The sequence below is a fragment of the Fundulus heteroclitus genome, chromosome 19 (genome assembly GCF_011125445.2).
Source record: "Fundulus heteroclitus isolate FHET01 chromosome 19, MU-UCD_Fhet_4.1, whole genome shotgun sequence".
Taxonomy (NCBI): domain Eukaryota; kingdom Metazoa; phylum Chordata; class Actinopteri; order Cyprinodontiformes; family Fundulidae; genus Fundulus; species Fundulus heteroclitus.
The window spans coordinates 26,271,829-26,291,690 of record NC_046379.1 but is presented as its reverse complement, the minus strand read 5'-3'; the positions used below and the strand labels follow the sequence as shown (position 1 = coordinate 26,291,690).

Sequence of the window (19,862 nt, the reverse complement as noted above, 5' to 3'; positions counted from 1 at the left end):
ATAAGAACTGACAAGTTGTAGTGGTGTTGCGTTCAAGGAGGACATGTTTTGGTATCAGGGGGTCTTAGGAAGGTTACAATTAAAAATTATTTATTTCGTTTTGGTAGTATTCAGAAGAAAGTGAAGGTTGGAAATGGCATGCTACTATTAAAACTATTTTGTAAGAAGGATATGGCTGTGCTCAGAGATGGATTTGGTGTATACAAGACAGTGTCATCAGCATATAGGGGGATCTGAGCCGGTAAGATAGTGTATTTTTAAATGATAAATCTTTCGGAAGCTGAGAGGGTGAAACTGGACCAAAATACGGACAGGGACTCAGGAACCAAATGGTAAGTGAAATATTTAATAATGAAATCAGAGAAACTTACAAAGCAACACTTGGGGTAGCAGAACATGGAGCAGACTGGTAGGCAGGAATTGGCAGACGGGAAAGGAGGAAGAGGCATAGAGCAAAAGAACAAACTGGATACAGCACAGCAGAAAAAAAAAATAGCTAATCAGAGGTGAAAAACAGGCAGCTATATATACGAGAGAGTGAGGAGAGAAGGCAAGGAGAGCCGGTGTGATTAACCAGGTGAGTATGAAACCAAGGAGGGAACTGAGGGAGAGAAGAGTGATTAACAAGGGCATAGATGAAGGTACATAGGAGAGAAGCTAATAGAATTCTAAGTGTACAGGAACTTAGAATAATAAAAATAGCAACACTAAGAGAACCTAAATAAATAAAGATATGAAATCATATCAAAAACTCAACACTAAGATTACTATGCAGTTATACTGTTTGGAAAAGCCCAGATAATAGCTTTGTAAGCTTCTCATAGGTGAAATAACAACAACTAAGGTAAATGCAGAGCCATGAGCACATTTTAAGGCAATTAATACTAAAACACACTGCTTCTTTATGTCATCTCATATAAAAAATCAAAGTCAGCTAATGTTTTAGGAAGAAAATTGGGGACCCTCACAACTAGTTTCTCTGCAGGTATAATTTCCAGCTGCCATGGTAAGGTTTTCGTCATGTTTGAAGGAGCAAAGTAATTTTTTTTCCCAAATATTTGCATTCATCCATAAACGGCAAGCAACGTAGTGCTGGCCAAGGGACAGGTTCTGTGTTGAAGAAACGAAGGTAAGTTGTTTTGGTGTGAAATGTATCTACCTATCCTAGAACAAAATCAAAACACCTTGTGAAGATGCTGGCTAAAGCTGGTAGAGAATGTCATTATCCACTGAAGCAAGTCCTGTACTGCAATGGACTAACAGACCACTCAGCGAGGAAGAAGCCGTCACTAAAAAAGGGAAATAATAATCCCCAGGATAATTGCAAATTGTAGATGTTTCCTATGGTTTGATGAAACCTGAATTGAAGTTTATGGCCATAATGGCTATTGTTACATTTAAGAATAAGAATAAGAATTCCTATATTGTCCCACTTGGGGAAATTTGGGTGTGACAGTGGCAAACACACTAACAGTCTCACACATTTGTTAGCAATGAAAAAAGAAGAAAGAACAAACTAGTCTAATCTAAAATTAGCTCTAAAGAAACACCAAGAATAGAAGATGAAAAAAAGTAACTACCAGAGTAAATATTGCTCAGAAGTAAATACCAGTGTAATTATTGCACATATGTATAAGGAAAAAAGGGAGAAACTTGGAAGGCTGTGGACACCATCTCAACAGTGAAGTACGGGTGTGACAGCATCATGTTGTGGGGGTGTTTGTGCTTCAGGATGGACTGGTGCACTTCACAAAATAGAGGGCATTATGAGAAAAGAACATTATGTGGAAATATTGAGGAAACATCTTGACTTCAACCAGAAATTCAAAGCTTGTTTAAAAATGTGTCTTCCAAATGTACAGTGGCCATAAGCATACCATGGCTTAAGAACAACAAAGTCAATATTTTGAGTTTCACCAGTACTGTCAGGATACATGGAAAAAAAATCAGCAATGTATTCTTAGAACTTTGTGGAAGGAGATCCAAAATGTTTGACCCAAGTCATCCAGTTTAACAAGTAATTAAGAAATAAAGGACAAAATAGGAAATAGAATTGAACTGCTGAAGTAGAATTGAACTGCTGAACGTCTGACTAATGTTTACTCATTAGTCAGGCATTTAGCAAATAGAATAGACTGACATGAGGTTTTGTGTAAATAAATGTCAGTGGTTGTGTCCAAATTCAGGGGCTGCATCCTTCAAAATACCCGGCTCATGCAGAATGCGTCCTTTGTCGGTCATGAAAAGACAAAGACTAGAAAAGACAAAGATTGTAGGGTAAATTTGGACAGTCTAGCCTTCACCGGCTTTCTCCACCCTTAACTCAGTGGGATGTCTTTTGCCTTGCAACTGAGACAGCAGCACCACTGTGAAGCTGAACCAAAGGCTAATTTATTAGTAATACTTTTAACAACTTAAACCATAACCCATATTTCTGAGCAAAGCTTAAATCACTTTATTTAGTAATAATAAAATAACCAAACATTAACATTAGATATCATCTGATTGAATTACTCCTGCTTTTAATTCATTGAGGGAAGCCAGCGGGAATTTGTAAGCAATGTCCCGTGGAGACAGGCTCTCTGTCTCGGCATAGCGAGTCTCGACCACCCATAGGCTTTTTGTGGCTGTTAGTGTAAAAGGAGCAGGCATGTCTGAACGTATTTTAAAAATGCCAATACGCCAAGCCGATATTTCATATATACATAGCTAAATTCTCACCTCAAAACCTTTTAGAAATTACTTTTATGTCACAGAAAGTGTCATAGCTTTTCACTCCTCTCCACCATTGCTGTTTCTGTTTGAACAATTCGCTTCAATAAGCAATGAATCATAGGATAGGGTGAGCCACGAAGCATACGCTGGACAGTACAGTATCATACAGCATCTGGGGGGGAAAAAAGCATTTATGGGCTGCATTTGAAGGAGCCTTCGAATTGGGACAGCCTTTCACATCGCTGTGAAGTAATCAGCCTTCAGATTGGGCCTTTGAAGTATGCGTCCCCTGAATTTGGACACACCCCTGGTCTATTTAGAGTCTATGTAAATGTCTAGTTTCATCCGCAAATGTATAGCCAACTAGACTGTGATGAATTTTACAAGCTGTTATCACTTGTATTGTCAGGGCAACAAATACCACAGGTATTGTGACAAAACCAAAACAGGATTCAGAGGATTTTTGTTTTGTTTTGAAATAGTTCTTTAACAACTAGGTTAACTCTTTGTTCAGGTGTTGATTAATTATCCTGTAGTTAACTAATCCAATACTTCAGTAGGTTTGTTGTTTTCATCTCAAACTATTGCTGATTTGAGCTAGATTGGAGAACTACTGAGAGAAGAGCAAAACCAGGAACTGACAAAAGACCTTTTCTATCCTATTTCACGGCAGTCTTTTTTTCCATCTTTCCTTTTTCATGTCTTCTTCATCTCTCAATTACTCAGTCTGCTCGGATTTTGTGGAATTCATATGCTGATTATTATTCCCAACGGTGCTTCAGAGTCTGGCTACTGGGCCAGCTCAGTGCCACAAAACACTGAGGTCATGTGTTTACCCTACTGTTGGCCTGGACAGCACGGAGAACAGTGGTTCTAAACAGGCATAACGTCAGGTTTTTCAGGAGTGAGCCACGGTCGCCAGAAAAAACAGCCCTCAGTAGTGCTGGAGCAGAGAAGGAGACTCTGCTGGTTGTTTTTGCTATAGTCACTGAATCTATCACCTACATATTTAGGAGCTGGAGGTAGTTGGCCTGACAGCTTTATGTGGCTCTTATGGTACCACTCAGGTACACTGGGCTAGTGAAAGCTGTGGAGAGAGTGAGTTATGAATTAAGTAAAGGAGACACGGAAAGCTTGCGTGGAAGAAGCTGGAACATATGGCTCCACTCGAAGTTGACTAAGATAGACAACCATTGTGTTCAGGTATGCTTTGCTGCTTTTTAATGGCCTGGATCTCTTTAAGTCAAGCTGCTTTTACCAGCCCATAAATCTTATCATGTCCTGTCGCGGGTCTGGAGAGTCATGGCAACGCTGCTGTATATATATTTAGTTTGCTGGACATGCCTTTTCCACAGTGTTGTGATCATTTGAGACAGATTGTCTGGATGAACTTCATCACTCTTCACATGCTGGCGGCAGCAAAGGGAACAATCTAAAGGCCGTGTGTTAGTGAAGTGCCTGGGAAGGTAGCAGTCGGCTTTCTAGAGACAGTCCTTGTGTTTTCTTTAATTTTCTTCGGGGAGTCTTGTTGCTGTAGTGCTTTTGATAACAAACCAGTTCCTGCTCCTGAATTTAACCTGAATTAAACACAAAACAGTTCAATAATGACTCTGTGTTCAGGCTAATTGCCCTGCAACCCTAATTTGGCAGAACAACATAATGCAACCTGTACTTTACCAGAAATTAAAGTTTGCCTTCCAGAACTAATCCTTTACATCCCTGAGACTTTCCCAGAACCTATCAGGTGTTTTCTTTGAACTTTCATGGCACTTACTGGATATTTACTGGATATTTACTCATTACATAGGCCCCATTCTTTCTGCAGGTAAATGTGGCGCAAATTAGATTTTTTGGGGGGTCAAGTGACTAGGTCAGATGTCTTAGGACAAGTGGGGACGCTCAGATCTGGTCCAAATCGAATCTTTTCAAGTCACATTTGAGCCACTTCTAGATGTGGTCCTGAATCAGATTCGTACCAGATCTTTTTCAATGTGACTCCAGTGGGAAACAACCATTGATGTGTATTTCAGGTCACCTTCAATCGACATTTGTGACAACCTTGCGCCAGCTGGAAGTGATAGCAGATAGCATTAGCAAGACAGACCACAACAGCCTGTCCCAGGATTGCTCAGTGCACAGACAGCGAGTCGTTAGACCTTTTTAATGCATGCAGGGTCTTCGCATCCAAACAGACCTCTGTTCAGCTAAAACTCTGTATAATCCCAGAATACAAAGTTTCTTTTTTTTTCATGCATTCCCCCGCACCACCCACTGATGCAACAAATGGCTTCCATTGACACTTTAAACACTTTAAAACCAATTTCTTCCATGTTTATTGGACCAAAGTGTGCTGAGCGTGAAGTCACTGTTATTGTTCTTTCGCGCATGTGGGCCAGTTTGGAGCTGCCAACAGTTCACACTGGAGTTAGATATAAGCAGCATTTTAAAAGTAATGTAAACAACCATGCACAAAAAAATCTGATTTCAGAATTGTGCATTAAGACCTGCAGTAGGAATAGAAGTTACTTTGTGAAACATACAGAATTAGGTTGTGACTTTATGAAGTTACTGGACTTTTCCAGAACTTTCCAAGAACTTACAAGGTACCAGGTACATTCCTAGAATTTAGAGGCAACTTTCTGGAACTTTCCAGTTACTTTTACAGAACTTAGAAGTTATTTTTGGAACCTATCAGTAAGTACTTTCCTGGAACTATCATGGAACTTACTGGCTACTTTCACAAACCCTACCAGGTACTTTCCCAAATCTTACTAGATACTGTTCCTGAATGTGGAGGTTACTTTCCTGAACTTGCCAAATACTTTCCGCAACTTACCATGTTGCGGAAAGTACTTGGAACCTTCTGGATACGTAACCAGTAAGTTCTATGTAAGTTCATAGAAAGTTGCAGAGAGGAGCTGATAAGTGCCAGGAAATTAGCCAAAAGTTTTCATAAAAGCTTTATCAAAGTACCTGGTAAGTTCTGGAAAACATTCTCTACCTTCTGGAATGTAACCTTTGAAAATGTATCCATCCATTCATTCAATTTCTGTTCTTATCAGTGCAGGGTCGCGGGCGTGCTGGTGCCTAACTCTAACAGTCATTTGCCGAGTGGCGGGGTAAACCCTGGACAGGTTGCCAGTCCATCACAGTGAAAATGTAATACCAATCATTTTTATCTATTGGGTATTAAGGACAACCATTTTGTGGTTCCTATTTCGGAAATGAAAAGAATTGCTGCTTTCTGAGCATTGTGTTTTAGACATACATAATCAATTGCCTGGTTTTAGGGGTGGAGGTGTCAGGGAAAACTTAAAACAAACTAACTCCATGCAGATATTTTGGTTTTAGTACGCTTAAGTGCGTATTGTGTCTTCCCTTCCTCCTTCCTTGTCTGTAAGGTGGAGATGTAAGAACTGTTATAATGTAGTTCTGGGAACGGAGCAAGTCTGTTAGAGCCTTGTCCTTTTATAGACAGCAATATTTACTTTGCACCACTTATTCTTTAACTTTTGGGTCATCAGTTTAGCACACTATAGGAGCAGACTTTAGAGGAGGCTTTGAGTAAGGTTAGCATTTATTCCCTTAAGATTATTTCCTTGAATCTGAATTTTATGCAAGTAACCCCTCATAGCTAGCCACAATATTTGGTTGGTTGTTACCACCATATACTGATGCAGTACAATTCCCAGCTTTCAAGCCAAGTGTTTTTACTGGCCAGTCCCAGGTGAGGCAAGACGATTTAGTGCTAGACGGGATCTGCTTTCAGGTCTTTATCACAAGTGGGGCCAAGGTGTCCAGAGAGAGGCTGGGGAGCATTGTGTTGTTAATGGCAGAGACAATATCCTCAGTGACTGGAAAGAGGAGAGAGAGAGCTCTGGAGCCTAGTAATTGCGTAGCCAATTCTTGGCCACTAATGTCACTCAGCTCTGAACAACAGAGACATTTAGTTGAGTTAAAGAGAAGAAAAACATTACATCAGTGGAAAGGGGTGTCAGAAATGTCTGCATATTTGAAAGTATAAGAAACATGTTGGCAAGGTAAAATGATCCTGATGTGGATTTTTACCTGATAAAACGGAAAAATCTATGTAAAACTGGAGACATTTTATAACTAATCAATGCTCACATTGCTGCAGTAATTTCATATTTTGTATAAAAAAGTAACATCTATTTTTTCTCATTAGGTTGTGTATAGTTGATGTGATATTGTATTGATGTGCCATAGCGCCAACTCTGAGATAACATGTAGAAAAATGATCCAGAATCTATTTTTATCAGAGAAGAAGTAATTTCCCTCAAAACCTAATAACTGCGTCAGACGACTTTGCCATCAAAACTTTTATGATAACTCCCAGTAAGTCTTTTCAACAAATAAGGTGGACACTTGGCCCACTCTACAGAATTGTTTTAATTAAGCCCCATTTGAGTGTTTTTGAGTTAGAATGGCCTGTTTCATTTCATGTCAATGTATCTAAAGACCTATTCTGACGGGATTAGTTTCACCTAGGGACCACATGATTCTCTGCGTTGTTAACCCTGAGTGAATCGGCCACGTCAGTAATTTGTAAAGTAAAAATTCCCCCGCAAATTACCTACTATATTTTCATGAACTTTTAAGTTCTGTGAAAATACTAATCCAATCCGAATAGGCATCTCTGTGATTTGGACAGAAACGGGCGGGATCCGATGCGTGAATAGGCAGTTTTTATTTACTGGACGCATTTTTATTTGCTTTTGGTGAAGAATGAAGGCTAAATGTAAGTGGAAAGATATTTTATATAGTCTGTTAAGGCAGCAGCAGCGCAAGATTGCACAGTGCGATGGATATGAGAAGGGGATCTGTTGGAAAAAAAAATGCCAAGCTTAAATAAGTGGCTGCACGTTAAAAAACAAGCCTTATAACCGCAACTCACGAAATTTATGAGCGACTTTAGAAAAAAGCAAATCTTCAGTTGAAATTTGCATTTTGTATTAACTCTGATCAATTTTGTCTGATTTTAATATAGATTTCGTAATCTAAGATGTTAAAAAAAAGATTTCTGTAAGGGATTGAAAACATTTTCATGGCACTGTAAACTTTTAACTGTAGACCACTTATGACAAGCTGATTATGTCAGCGTACCTTCAAAATCTATTTACCGTACTTTCACTTCTCCTTTTAAACTAGGTCAATCTTTTCAGGGAAACTGACAGCATGACCAGTATATACCACTAAAAACATGACATTATGGCTAAACTTCGGCCTACTGTTACTTATGGAACATTAATGTAAAGCGTGAGCAATGTTAAAATTACTGTGTGGTGGAACTAGGATAGGTTTATATGTTATTCTATGCAAGTCATGCCTTTTAGACTAGAGTGTGATTTTAGGGCTTTCTACTGCAAGGAGTGTAAAAAAAATGATGCACCATGTTAGAAAATTGCTGCAAAAAGTGTCAGTAATATAGTTATGGTGTCTAATCTTAGAATCAGCATTATTTCATTAAATGCATTTGCTTTTATGAGGATGTAGCTTTGTGATCTGGGTGGATATGTTATTTTAAGCAAAACAAAACACAAAAAAAAAAAAAACATTAAAAAAATGTTAAGCCTTGGATTGAAATACTCCTCTTGAAGTTGCTGTACTGTTGTTTCCACTGCAGGATCTGCTCATGTAGAGTATAACCACTGATTTAGTGAGTGTGGGATGAGTTGTCATGCATTTAAGTCTAAACACACAACCTAGTAATAAATACGTCATATAACTCTAGAGAAGCATCAAGAGAGAAATCAGCTGGACCCTCTATAATTCCCTGCTTACACGACCAACACTGACAGGAAGTGCACCTGCGTGACCCCACCCCCACAAGCTCGGAACACCGTCCACCCACGCAAGAGCACAACTTTATGTGGGCTATGAGGTTTGGACAGGCAAAAAAGGCCCAGTGCCTCACCAGCCTACTCAAGTTTGAATGTAGAAGTTTAATTGTGAAAATGTGCGCCCCAGAGCCACACCTTTCATGCACAATCAGAGCTCTAACACGGTTCAGATGGACGCCTGCTTCCATTTGACAGCCAAGCCATCTGTAAGCAATTTGTGCTCCTTACCCATCTTCCTGTCTTCCATGCCTCTCCATCTTTCTTTCCTTCTCTCTCGTTTTCTTGCTCTCTACCCCACCCCCATCATTTCTGACCGATGAATGAGCAGGACACAATCCACGGCAATTTTGGGCTGATTGCACAATAGACCATGACTTCAGAGGCTTGTTGAAAGAGTATTTGGTACATATAATGTGAGCACATGGGGTACACACAGTCCCCTTTAAAAGTATCAATATCCATTTAACTTGTTCTCATTTGGTCGTGTTACAACAATAAACGTCAATATGTTTTAATGAGATTGTATGTCATAGACCAACTAAGTAGCACATGACAATGAAACAGAAGACAAGCGATACCAGTTTTAAAACTTTTTTCCACAAATAAAATCCCGAAAAGTGTGGAATGCTTTTGCATTCAAGCTCCTTAAATCTGTCCAATCAGCTTGAGCTAAATACAGGGCATTTGTGAAAAAAAAAAAAAAAACTCTTGCAAGCTGCTAAAGACTGGGGTGGAGGTTCATCATCCGACAGGACAACAACTCTAAGTACGCAGTCAAAACTACAAAGGAATGGTTTAGATGAAAGCATATTTGTGTGTCAGAATGGCCTAGTCAAAGTCCAGACCTAAATCCAATTTAGAAACAGTGGCAAGACTTGAAAATTGATTTTCAAAGACACACTTCATCCAGTCAGATGGCAGAGAGGAATGGGCAAAACGTTTCATTCTCTTGGTGTAGAAAGCTGGTGGAGACAGACCCCAGAAGGCTCAGTGATGCTAAGTACCAAAGCATAGCATACTTTTCAGATTTTCCTTTGTAAAAAGTCTGAAAAACGACTTATCCTTCTATCAAAATGAAATCCAACTGAACACACTGAAGTTTTGGTTTCTATGTGACAAACTGGGAAAATGTTCAACAGGTATAACGACTTTTTGTTATACCTTATTGTGTAAACAAGCAGTGTGTTGATGTTGTGGAGTTGCTCTCAGCTTCTGTTAGTGTGTGTTTTTAACATGAAATTAAATATGCTTCCTAGCTTTGGTCTAAATTTGAACAAAACCTTTTTTATTGCTCGGAAGTGAAATGCTATGGGAGTAGCTGACATTTTGGATTAATTTTTATTCATTGGATGTTTTTTTGTGAAGAGCTGCACACTTATCTCAAAGTTGTCTGAAAAAACATGCTTTCCACTTTTGTGTGTCTCATTCAAAGCAAATGTATGCTTGCTTCAAACATTTCATGCTATCTCCTGCAAAAAGATGTGTTTTCACAAATGAATCCTGCCCTTGTGCAACTTCTCCAACGTCTTGTCTCTGTGTTTGTTCCAGTCGGTCGTCTGGTGTGAAGAGACAAGGAACGAGAAGCTGAAACGGGAGCAGAGGAGACAAAGGCGAAGCACCTGTACGCTTCCTGACGGGAAATAAAGACGGAGCTGAAAAATAAAGGAGTTTCTGAATTGAAAAAAAAAATATATAGAAGAAAGAGAGAAAAAAAAAGAAAAGCAACAAAGCGGCAACAAAATATTTGCACTTTTTCTTCCCTATGTCTGACATATTACTTACTTTTACATGTTTTTTTTTTTTTATCTTGAAGTGACTGAGAATTCACTAAGAATGAGAATATATTTGTAAAGAGATGACAGGCTCACTACTGGAAGAGCTTGTATGTGTGTATTACCATTTCCCTCCTGGATGTTTAGTCTGCTATTTTGATCCACAGCATGGTCCAATCCCAGACCTGTCCAATTACAACTGCACCCCCCCCCGTCAGGCATGCTGCCACAGCAGACCGATCAGTTCAGTCCAAGCATTGCCTGACAAAGATGTTGAACAATCAAAAAAATTAAATCAGCGTGAACATGCAATTGTAGCTAAACAGCACACATGCCTGAGGATTCAGATTTTTCACCATAAAATGAACTCTGTGAATTCCCTGGCATTGCATGGATCGATTTAGATGTATTGTTTTTTTTTGGCCCCCAAAAAACAGATGTTTGTGTCGTAAATATGTTATGCAAAGCAAAACTAGCTGCAAGTACATAGTTGCGTCAGCCAAAACCAGTGCAAGACTGCTATGCTATCTGCACAAAATGCTTCCCACAGTCTGTATTAGCGAAAAATGGCAGGCATAGAAAAGGCAAGAAAGGACAAGGAATGAGTTTGAAAAAGCACTGGAGTACTTCAGACACAATAGCTGTGGTAGTGTAACGTATCTTTCCTTTAGAACCCGGCAGGTGATTGTGCAATGTTAAAGCTGGGTTGGGTAGTCTGAGCAAAAAGACGGACTCAGGTTCTGGAAAACCGTCAGTTCTAAAAAGATTGTTCTCTTGGTTCCTCCTTAATGTCATCCACTTGTGTTGCATTTCCCCTTTAAGCTCCACTAACAGTATACTTGCACATCCTTAACTTTAAACAGGCATCAAATTTGGATGTTTGTGCCCTAAAGGTTTTTGCAGATGAGCCTGGTATGAAAAATGTGAAACTCCAACCTTATAAAGGGGCACATATCATTTTGAAGAGATCATTTTAATTGATGGACTGCAAACCATTTATTACACAGCAAAGATAGCTGTTATATTTCACCTAATTCCATTGCCATTTACTCTGCCTTGCAAAATTAGGCATGTCCCTTTAGGTTTTTTAGAATTCGTCACTTTAAAACTTCAGTATATTTTGTTGAGATCTAACCTTCATGGCCTACATTAAGCAATGCATAATGGTAGTAAGGGATGAGGAAAACAATACATTGTTTTCAATTGATTAGAAATAAAAAATCATAAAGTCTGTGCATTTGTATTCAGCCCCCTGAATACTTTGTTGAAAAGCCTTTCATTGCAATAACAGCTGCAAGTCCATTTCAAGTACTTTCTACCAGTTTCACCCTTCGAGCGACAGTCATTTTTGTCTGTTCTTTCCAAAACAGCTCAAGCTCAGTCAGATTGGACAGAGAGCATCTGTGAACATAAATTTTCAAGCCTTGCCTCAGATTCTAAGACAGATTTTTTTTTCCCCTGGACTTTGACTGGGCCATTCTAACACATGAATAGGCTTTGATCTAAAAGCACTCTATTGTTGCTCCTGCTGTATGTTTTGTGTCATCCTGCTGGAAGGTGAATCTACAGCCTAGCCACAGTCTGTCGGAGCCCCTAACAGGTTTGCTTTCACGACTGGCAGAGCATCCCCACAGCATGATGTTGCCACCACCATGTTTTAATGCAGGATTGGTGTATTCAGGATTATGGGAAGTTTTGTTTTTTCTGCCACATATAGTTTCTTCTTGGTATGTTTTTTTTATAACCTAATCCTGCTTTAAACATCGTCACAGCTTTGTTTCTGAGCTGTCTGCTGTGTTTGTCTTCATGAGGCTGTTCCTTTGTTAGTGTCCTCTAATGAACCTCTGAGGCCCTCAAAGAACAGCTGGACTTATACATTGTGTACAGAAGGATTTATTTAGTAATTAGGTGGCTTCTAAAGGTATTCTGGTATACTGCATTTCTGTTTAGGTGCATCAAAGTAAAAGGGGTCTGAATACAAATGCACACCACACTTACACAGATATTTATTTGTAAAAGTTTCAGAATCGTGAATCCTTTTTTCTTCCACTTGACAACAATGCTGTACTTTGTGTTGGTTTATCATCATAAATGTCATTGACATTTATGGTTGTAGAGTGACAAAAGTTGAATAACTTCAAGTAGAGCTAGCTGGATGATATACAAAAAAAAAACATATTGATAAAATATAAATCATAGACATTGATAATTATCAAAAAATTCTACACAGATACTTTAAGTACAGCCCCGGCCATTTTATGCTATTGCCTAATTACCTATTTTAAATAAAGAACAGATAAACACTGAATTCAAACTCAACCCTTTATTCAATCAACTTTTTACTAGTTTTTTTTAAAAGAAAAAACACATGCTCTCTGAAACCTTTTAAAGGGGCGGAGCTTGGTGACGGAGCGTTCCTGGGTCTGCGTTTGTGATTGGCTGTGAGGATGTAATGACTGCAGTATTAATCTACATGACAGGCTAGAATGCAAAAGGATGGAAAGCTGTTCTTCTGTTGAATGTTGTATCGATCCTCTTGTTTTATCGCACCACACGTCTATTGGTCGATATACATTGCTATTGAATCATCATCCGGCCATAACTTCAAGCCACATACTAATTAGCAAGGTTGTCTTAGTAACATCTCAGCATAAATTTTTACATGCAACTGTAAGTTCTCCATGAATGACCAGTTGTGGCATTTTTGCTTAACATAGAATTATGTTTTGTCTCTTCATTGATATATGCCTCAAAAGCATTGCCATTATCAGATAACACAACGATTCATCTGCTCATGCGCTGAACTAGATATAAAAACAGGTGTCAATTACTGTTTATCCATTTCCTCTGCAACTTCAGCCAGAAGATTGAGTCTCTTTCCCCTGATTACAATTTTGCCTTGCCAAAAATAAGCGGTGCAGTTGGTAAAACTGTTGCCTTGCTGCAAGAACGTCCTGGGTTCAAATCCTGGCCTTGGGCCTTTCTGTTTAGACTTTGCATGTTCTCCCTATGCATGCGTGTGTGCACCCTCTCCAGGGAACTCTGGCTTTCCCCCACATGGCATTCATAAAGTTCAGTTAACACAACAAGGAAGTGTATATTGTGCATTAAAATAATTATTGTTTGCAGCTGAGATCAGTGCTTGTCTTAGAAACGATCAAGACTGTCCACATTATATCCATCCCACTTCATTTAAATCTGTAATATATATAAAACAGAAACTGATTATTGGGAAAACAACAGAGCAGGGAGGGAAGAAATCTTTTAGGAATGTCAAGAATTAAAATTCCTCCCTACATTTGGGAACAATTGGGTTTCAACGTAGGAGAAACATGCTTTCTCTGCCGAGGTCTGAACACTTGTGTATTTGTTTTTGGTTGTCCCCCCCCCCCCAACAAATCTCTGCAGCGGCTCATAAACACAAAAGGAAACAGGCTTTTGTTGTAAATATGTACAAAAACCTTTGTTTGACGGTCTTACTAAATCTCACTACAGTGGCATAATTTTATGTACTTCACTGTCAGCATAGCTTCATGTAAAACACATCATTTTCTCTCTGTTTACCTCATGTCAAACATTGGGTGTATTGAGTAACTCATTCACATTGAAATCCATAGACTGCAATGTTTATTTTATCTGTGCTTTGCTTGTTTTATTCCTTCGGTTTGTGTCAGTCTTCATCACTGCACACTATCAGGAATGTATACAGCATCTGGTGCTGACTTCATTACAATCATAAGTCCAGTTATTTCTAAGTTGAACTCAACACATGTGCCAAGAATGAGAGAATAAACCCATCCTTCCTTGAGTCCTGTGCAGTCTCTCCTGAGTGCCCTTTTTTTTTTCATCCAGGTTAGAGACACAAAGCTTTTGTGTGTCTGCCGAAGTGCTTCCAGACGTCGGCAAGCTGCAGATTCTTCGGAACATCTTAAAAACAAGGCAACAGGCTGACAATCAGCACAGATGGCTATAGGATGTGTGTGTGTGTGTGTGTGTGTGTGTGTGTGTGTGTGTGTATGTGTGTGTGGTGGAGGGGGGTTGCAGCTGGCTGTCACTCTGACTCGGAGCCGCGGCAGCCTCATCAATGCCGTGTTTCAAAGTTAGTTCTTACTCAGAGCTAAAAAAATTAAACCTGATTGAAAACAAGGCGCAGACACATGCCAGTTTTTGATGCGGTCAGATATGTGGGTAAAATAATACATGTCCTGAACTTTATAATTATGTTGCAACAAAAAAAGTGAAAAAAGCACAAAATGATCAAAAGTGAATCAAGGACATAAGACTCCTTTCAAGAGCTGCTTTTCTTGTTTACCCCCTGAAGCACAGTTAGGGACACTGTACCAGTGTACCACTACTAACGTCGTCACAATTAAAACATTAATGGTACAATAGGTTCATAATGTTTCACACAACATCTGTTAAAACCATGATGAGCAGACCAAAGAGATTTACAGCTCTTAATGGGACTCAAGGGTTCCACCATTGGAGAGAAAGAGGTTTACACTGCCTCCAAATGGTGAAGAGAGTTAACTGCACTCATAAAATAGAACTGAAGCAGCAAAATTTTAAAAATATTTGAATATTTTTCTTTAGTTGATTTAAATCTGTATCTCTAAGTAGAAATTATGTCATAAAAATTACTTATGTTTATCAGCTAAAAGGCACAGGTAAATATAGTATTAGATTTTTGCCTATGTTGAAAATCTACTTGCTTGACAAAAATGCTTAAATTATAACTCCCTTTTAACATTATTTTGCTTATTTGGTTTGTGCAACCACACATAAAAGAAGCTAAGCTTGCAAGCTCTTAAATCTTCTAGCATGATAGCAAATTTGAATTCAGCATGAGTTCTGCTGCTAAATTAGCTTAAGATGGATACAAATTTAAATTCTTGTTCCAACACAGAAACTTTCTCAACATGTCTTCTGACAGTTCATAACTTTTACCAGGTACACATATTCATGACGCGATATACATCACAGGCCTACTCTTCTCTACTGAACTCTGCACACAATGAATGATGCAGACAGTCGACTGAATAATCACCATCACCTAAATCCAAATGAAAACGTTCACGTATGATTTGTTATAAGCAGCTTTCTTTGTTATAATTGAACGATTACTTAACATTCAATTTACAAACTAATGTTTCTAATTATATTTTCAATTGAATTATTGGCTAATATTTTGTACTAGCAAAATGTTTCAGTTGGATCTCTTTGTACTAAATTCCGTATGCACATGAACACCAAGTGTAGGGAGGGTCACCCCCACAATAAATAAATAAATAAAATAAAATAAAAATCTTTTCAGTATCAGCTCTTTTTTTTGCAGTGCAATGGAGCAATCATGGAACTTAAACATGGTGTCACATGTTGTCTACTGCGAGTTATATCCTTTATTTACATAAAAGTAATTTTTTAAAACTGTACAAGCATTGCTTTAAAAAATCTGGCAGTAAAAAAAGATCCTGACTTAAAAAATAGATAACTAAATGAATAATCCAAACTCTGATGATTTAGTGCAGCTCAAACAAGCCAAATTCTACAATATGATGATAAACATGATAGAAAATCTTTCAAGTTTTTTGTCATTGGTATTTTTTGTTTTTGTTTTCACATTTTCTGATCAATTTAAAGGCTGTTTGAAAAATATAGTCTGAAAACTGGAACAGACGGCTAAAATCCTCTCCTAGGATTGATGTGCCCCCTTTGGAATAATGATAACTGACCAAGTTGTTTTCTTTTTTACTCTTTTTTTTTTGTTCTTATGATTTAGTGATGAGACTTCAAAGGTGCGGATGTTGTCTGTGCATGATGGAGCTGAGGTTGCCAGTAATGACGACCAGTTGGTGTGTGTGTGTGTGTGTGTGTGTTTGGGTGTGTGGGTTGAGGCATCGTGGATGAAACTGGAGCCAGGAGGCAGCTGCAGTACATCTGTCTTGCACCGACACATGTGGCATTTGACTTCCAGTGTGAAGTTCAAAAGAGTTTTATAATGACGCAGCTGTTTGAGGACGTGTGGGTCAATGTGTGTGCGTGTGTGTGGAGGGGATTGAGTTCTAATTTGTTGAAGTTTGGTGGTGGTGGTTTTGTGTGTGTGTGTGTGTGTGTGTGTGTGTGTGTGTGTGTGGGGGGGGGTAGTGTTTTAGCTGGTGGGTGGACTTTTAGCATTGAAAGTGAGGTGTGAGGAGTACAGGTGCTACATAATGTATTAGGGAGTTGCTACCTTTGTTGTGCAACTCAATCAGCAGATTTTCTACCAAAAATGAACAATTGGGATATGTGGCCCATTTTTGCCTGTGCAGAAATGTGAAGTGGAAAGACTAACACGTGGTTTTCAATTTTATATTGGAAGGAAGAATCTGATTAGTGCGTTGGTTTAGGGATTTCCCCTAAATAAGAACACCTACTACCAACCTTTTTCAGGAGTTACGGAGTCAGAGAACATTAGCGAAATAAAAGGCATTGTGAAGACCAAGGAACACAACAGACCGATTAGAGATACAGATTTTTTACAGCAGTAATGATGTAAAGCAATATTTCAAGCTTTGAACGTTTCACAGAGATTGGTTCAATCCTCCTATTCCAAAATGGAGAGAGTATGGAACTACTGTAAACCTACAAAGACATGGCGGTCCACCTAAACTCACTAGCTGTCGAAGGGAAGCATTACTTAGACACGCAGCCAAGAGGCCCATGTTGACATTGGAGGAGCTGCAGAGGTCCGTACCTCAGGTACGAGAACCTGTTGATCAGATAACTGTTGTCTTGGGTATGCACTCCACAAATCTGGCATTATGGAACAGTGAGACCAAAAGAAAGTCATAAGAAATCCCTTTTGCTGTTTGCTACTGGTCATATATCGGACATGCCAATTAAGATAAGATAAGATAGGCTTTATTGATCTCACATTAGAGAAATTCGCATGTCACATCGGCTCAGTAATCAGAAGAAGAAGAAGGTTCCAAAGTAGGACAAGGTGCATCTGGAATATACAGTGTGTCCCCATTTATACAGTGGATCAAAAAGAAGTAGATAATAAAATAAAGATAAAAATACAAAATAGAAATAAGGCAGAGGATGTCTTATGTACATTCATGGTGATTTATATACATGTGTATTGACATAATATTCAGGTGTAATAGCAGCAGAAGTCACTTCTTTATGTCGAATTATGTGGAAAAGGAGAGACCAAAAGTAAATTCTTGACCTATATAAAAAATACTGTTGATAACAAAAAAGAAACACAGCACAGTGTGAAGAATTCTACCACTACCCCTACTATATCAACAGTGAAACATGATTGAGGGAGAGTCATGCTTTTCATCAGCAAGGACAAGGAAGCTGAGCAGTTTATGTCAAAATGGAGGAGGAATCCTTGGAGATAACCTGTTAGAAGCTGCAAAATACTTGATACATCCAGCAGGTCAAGCTCGCTGACTAATCTCTGGATGTGCAAAGCCAGTAACTATATAGCCCAAAGCATTTGTGGCTGTACAAACAGGAATAGACAATTCAATAAAATATTGAATTATGGGGTCAAATAGTTATGCACGCCACAGTTTCCAGGGTTTCTTTTTGAACGATTTTAAAAGCCATGTTCACTTCAAGGCGACAGGAACCAGCACCCAAAATATGCACCATGCATATCGTAGGCTATTATATGAAATCATCCAACACATTTCAAAGTTTGTTGCTGTAATGTAACAAAACTGCGTATGAATACTTTTGCAAAGCACACCTTACAGAACAAGACTCGTTGTCAATAAGGCTGACACGGGAAACTACAATAAAAAGTGAGGCAAACAGCCAATAGAAAATGTGATTTTTATGTTTAGGTAGGTCAACTAGGATTGTCTCTTCATCTTTTCTGAACTAAGTTTTAATACAACACATTATCCACCTATTCCCCAGATGTTCTAGTAGTGATGAGCAAAACTGCTTCACAACTTCCAGCTTTTTATATGCATTGAAACACTTAGAAACAGTTCAGAAACCCCATTACAGATAATTTGCAGAGGGCCATTAGCTTGTATTGTGGTAGGGTGGAGGAAGGTGAGGGGGGCTATGAACTGCTCACCATTTGTGTCTGGTGCCCTCTGTGCCCCTCTCAGCTGCAGCACCAGCCCAGCTGCAGGAGCATGGGGGAGGGGGGGGGGGGGGACAGAGGCGTGGGGGTTGGATGTCGGCTGCCCGCAGGCCTGGACAGAAGGGTGAAAGGTCACATCGGAGACAGGCGTAACCGCACCCAGATTAACAACTCAGCTGCAGTAACAGAGTCTGCAGGTGGATGATGCATTATACCTCCTAATGCAAACTACTCTTCTTTTCTTTTTTTCATGTGAAATATTTAAAACGTTAATGAATTTAACTGACAATATAGACTCTTTGCATGTCAATTTCTTTCAGGTTTCCTAAATTGTTGCAGATACCTGCTTGAGTTTAGATATGTTTACATATACGATAACAGACTATATATGTAAACATATGTATTCTGTGAACACACACACACACACGTATATATCTATATCTATATCTATATATCTATATATATCTATCTATATCTATATCTATCTATCTATATATATATATATATATATATATATATATATATATATATATATATATATATATATATATATATATATATATATATGTGTGTGTGTGTGTGTGTGTGTTTGTGTGTGTGTGTATATACAGACATCGCATCAGATATTCATTGGAAAAAGATCCTGCTGGATATCCATGCTGTTATGTATTAGATAATGTAAAGGCATGTTCTATTATTTAAATAATGTTAAGGCATGTTCTATTATCTAATGAAAAAAAAAATAATCAGTCACATAGTGCTTAATCCGAAGCCACCGAGACAGTGAGACTGTAAAACTGATGCTCCACGTTTGTCCGATTTGCTCAAATGTCATTGCAGCAACTTAAGATGGTTCTTAGTAGTTTGTTTGGCCCCCACAGGATTACATGTATGCCTGATATCTCCTTGCAAGATAACAGACTGTTCCCTGGGGTATATCCTCCCCGAGCCTAACCAGTGTATCACTGAGCCCTTGGACAGTCTGAGGTGCAACTTGGTGGCTGTGAATGGACCTACACATGATGTCCGAGCAATGTTCTATTGGATTTAGGTAGGGGAAGCATGGATGCCAGTCCATGGTGTCACTTCTATCATCCTCCAAGAGCTGCCTGTATTCTTCTTGCCACATGAGGGCATTATCCAAGGACTCACTGCACCAGGGAAGGATCTAACAACGGGTCTAAGGGTTTCATCCTGATACCTAATTGCAGTCTCAAGGATATCCTCCATGTCCTTGAGACTGTGCATGAAACACAGCAAACCTTCAGGCAATAGCATACATTGATGTACCATACAGATGGAGTTGGACTGCCTGTAGGGTCCAGGTCCTACCTCATGGTCCCAGCAGTGATACTCGAGCACTCAAAAAAAAGCACAAGGAGGAAAAACTCTGTGTGGCATCGACCTGCAAAACCCTCCCCG

The 19,862-nt window shown here is 39.0% G+C and overlaps 1 protein-coding gene across 5 annotated transcripts in view; it reads left to right on the top strand.

Annotated features, from left to right (window-relative positions):
* The window catches only part of smoc1 (SPARC related modular calcium binding 1), a 92,790-nt gene extending 80,091 nt beyond the window's left edge, over positions 1-12,699 (top strand). For all 5 annotated transcript variants that reach the window (XM_012872322.3, XM_012872320.3, XM_012872324.3 and 2 more), the window contains one exon: positions 10,125-12,699. In XM_012872322.3, coding sequence (XP_012727776.2) covers positions 10,125-10,164 — 40 coding nt within the window. In that variant the 3' untranslated portion in view covers positions 10,165-12,699. The remainder of the gene's footprint in view (positions 1-10,124) is intronic.
* The last annotated feature ends 7,163 nt before the right edge of the window (positions 12,700-19,862 follow it).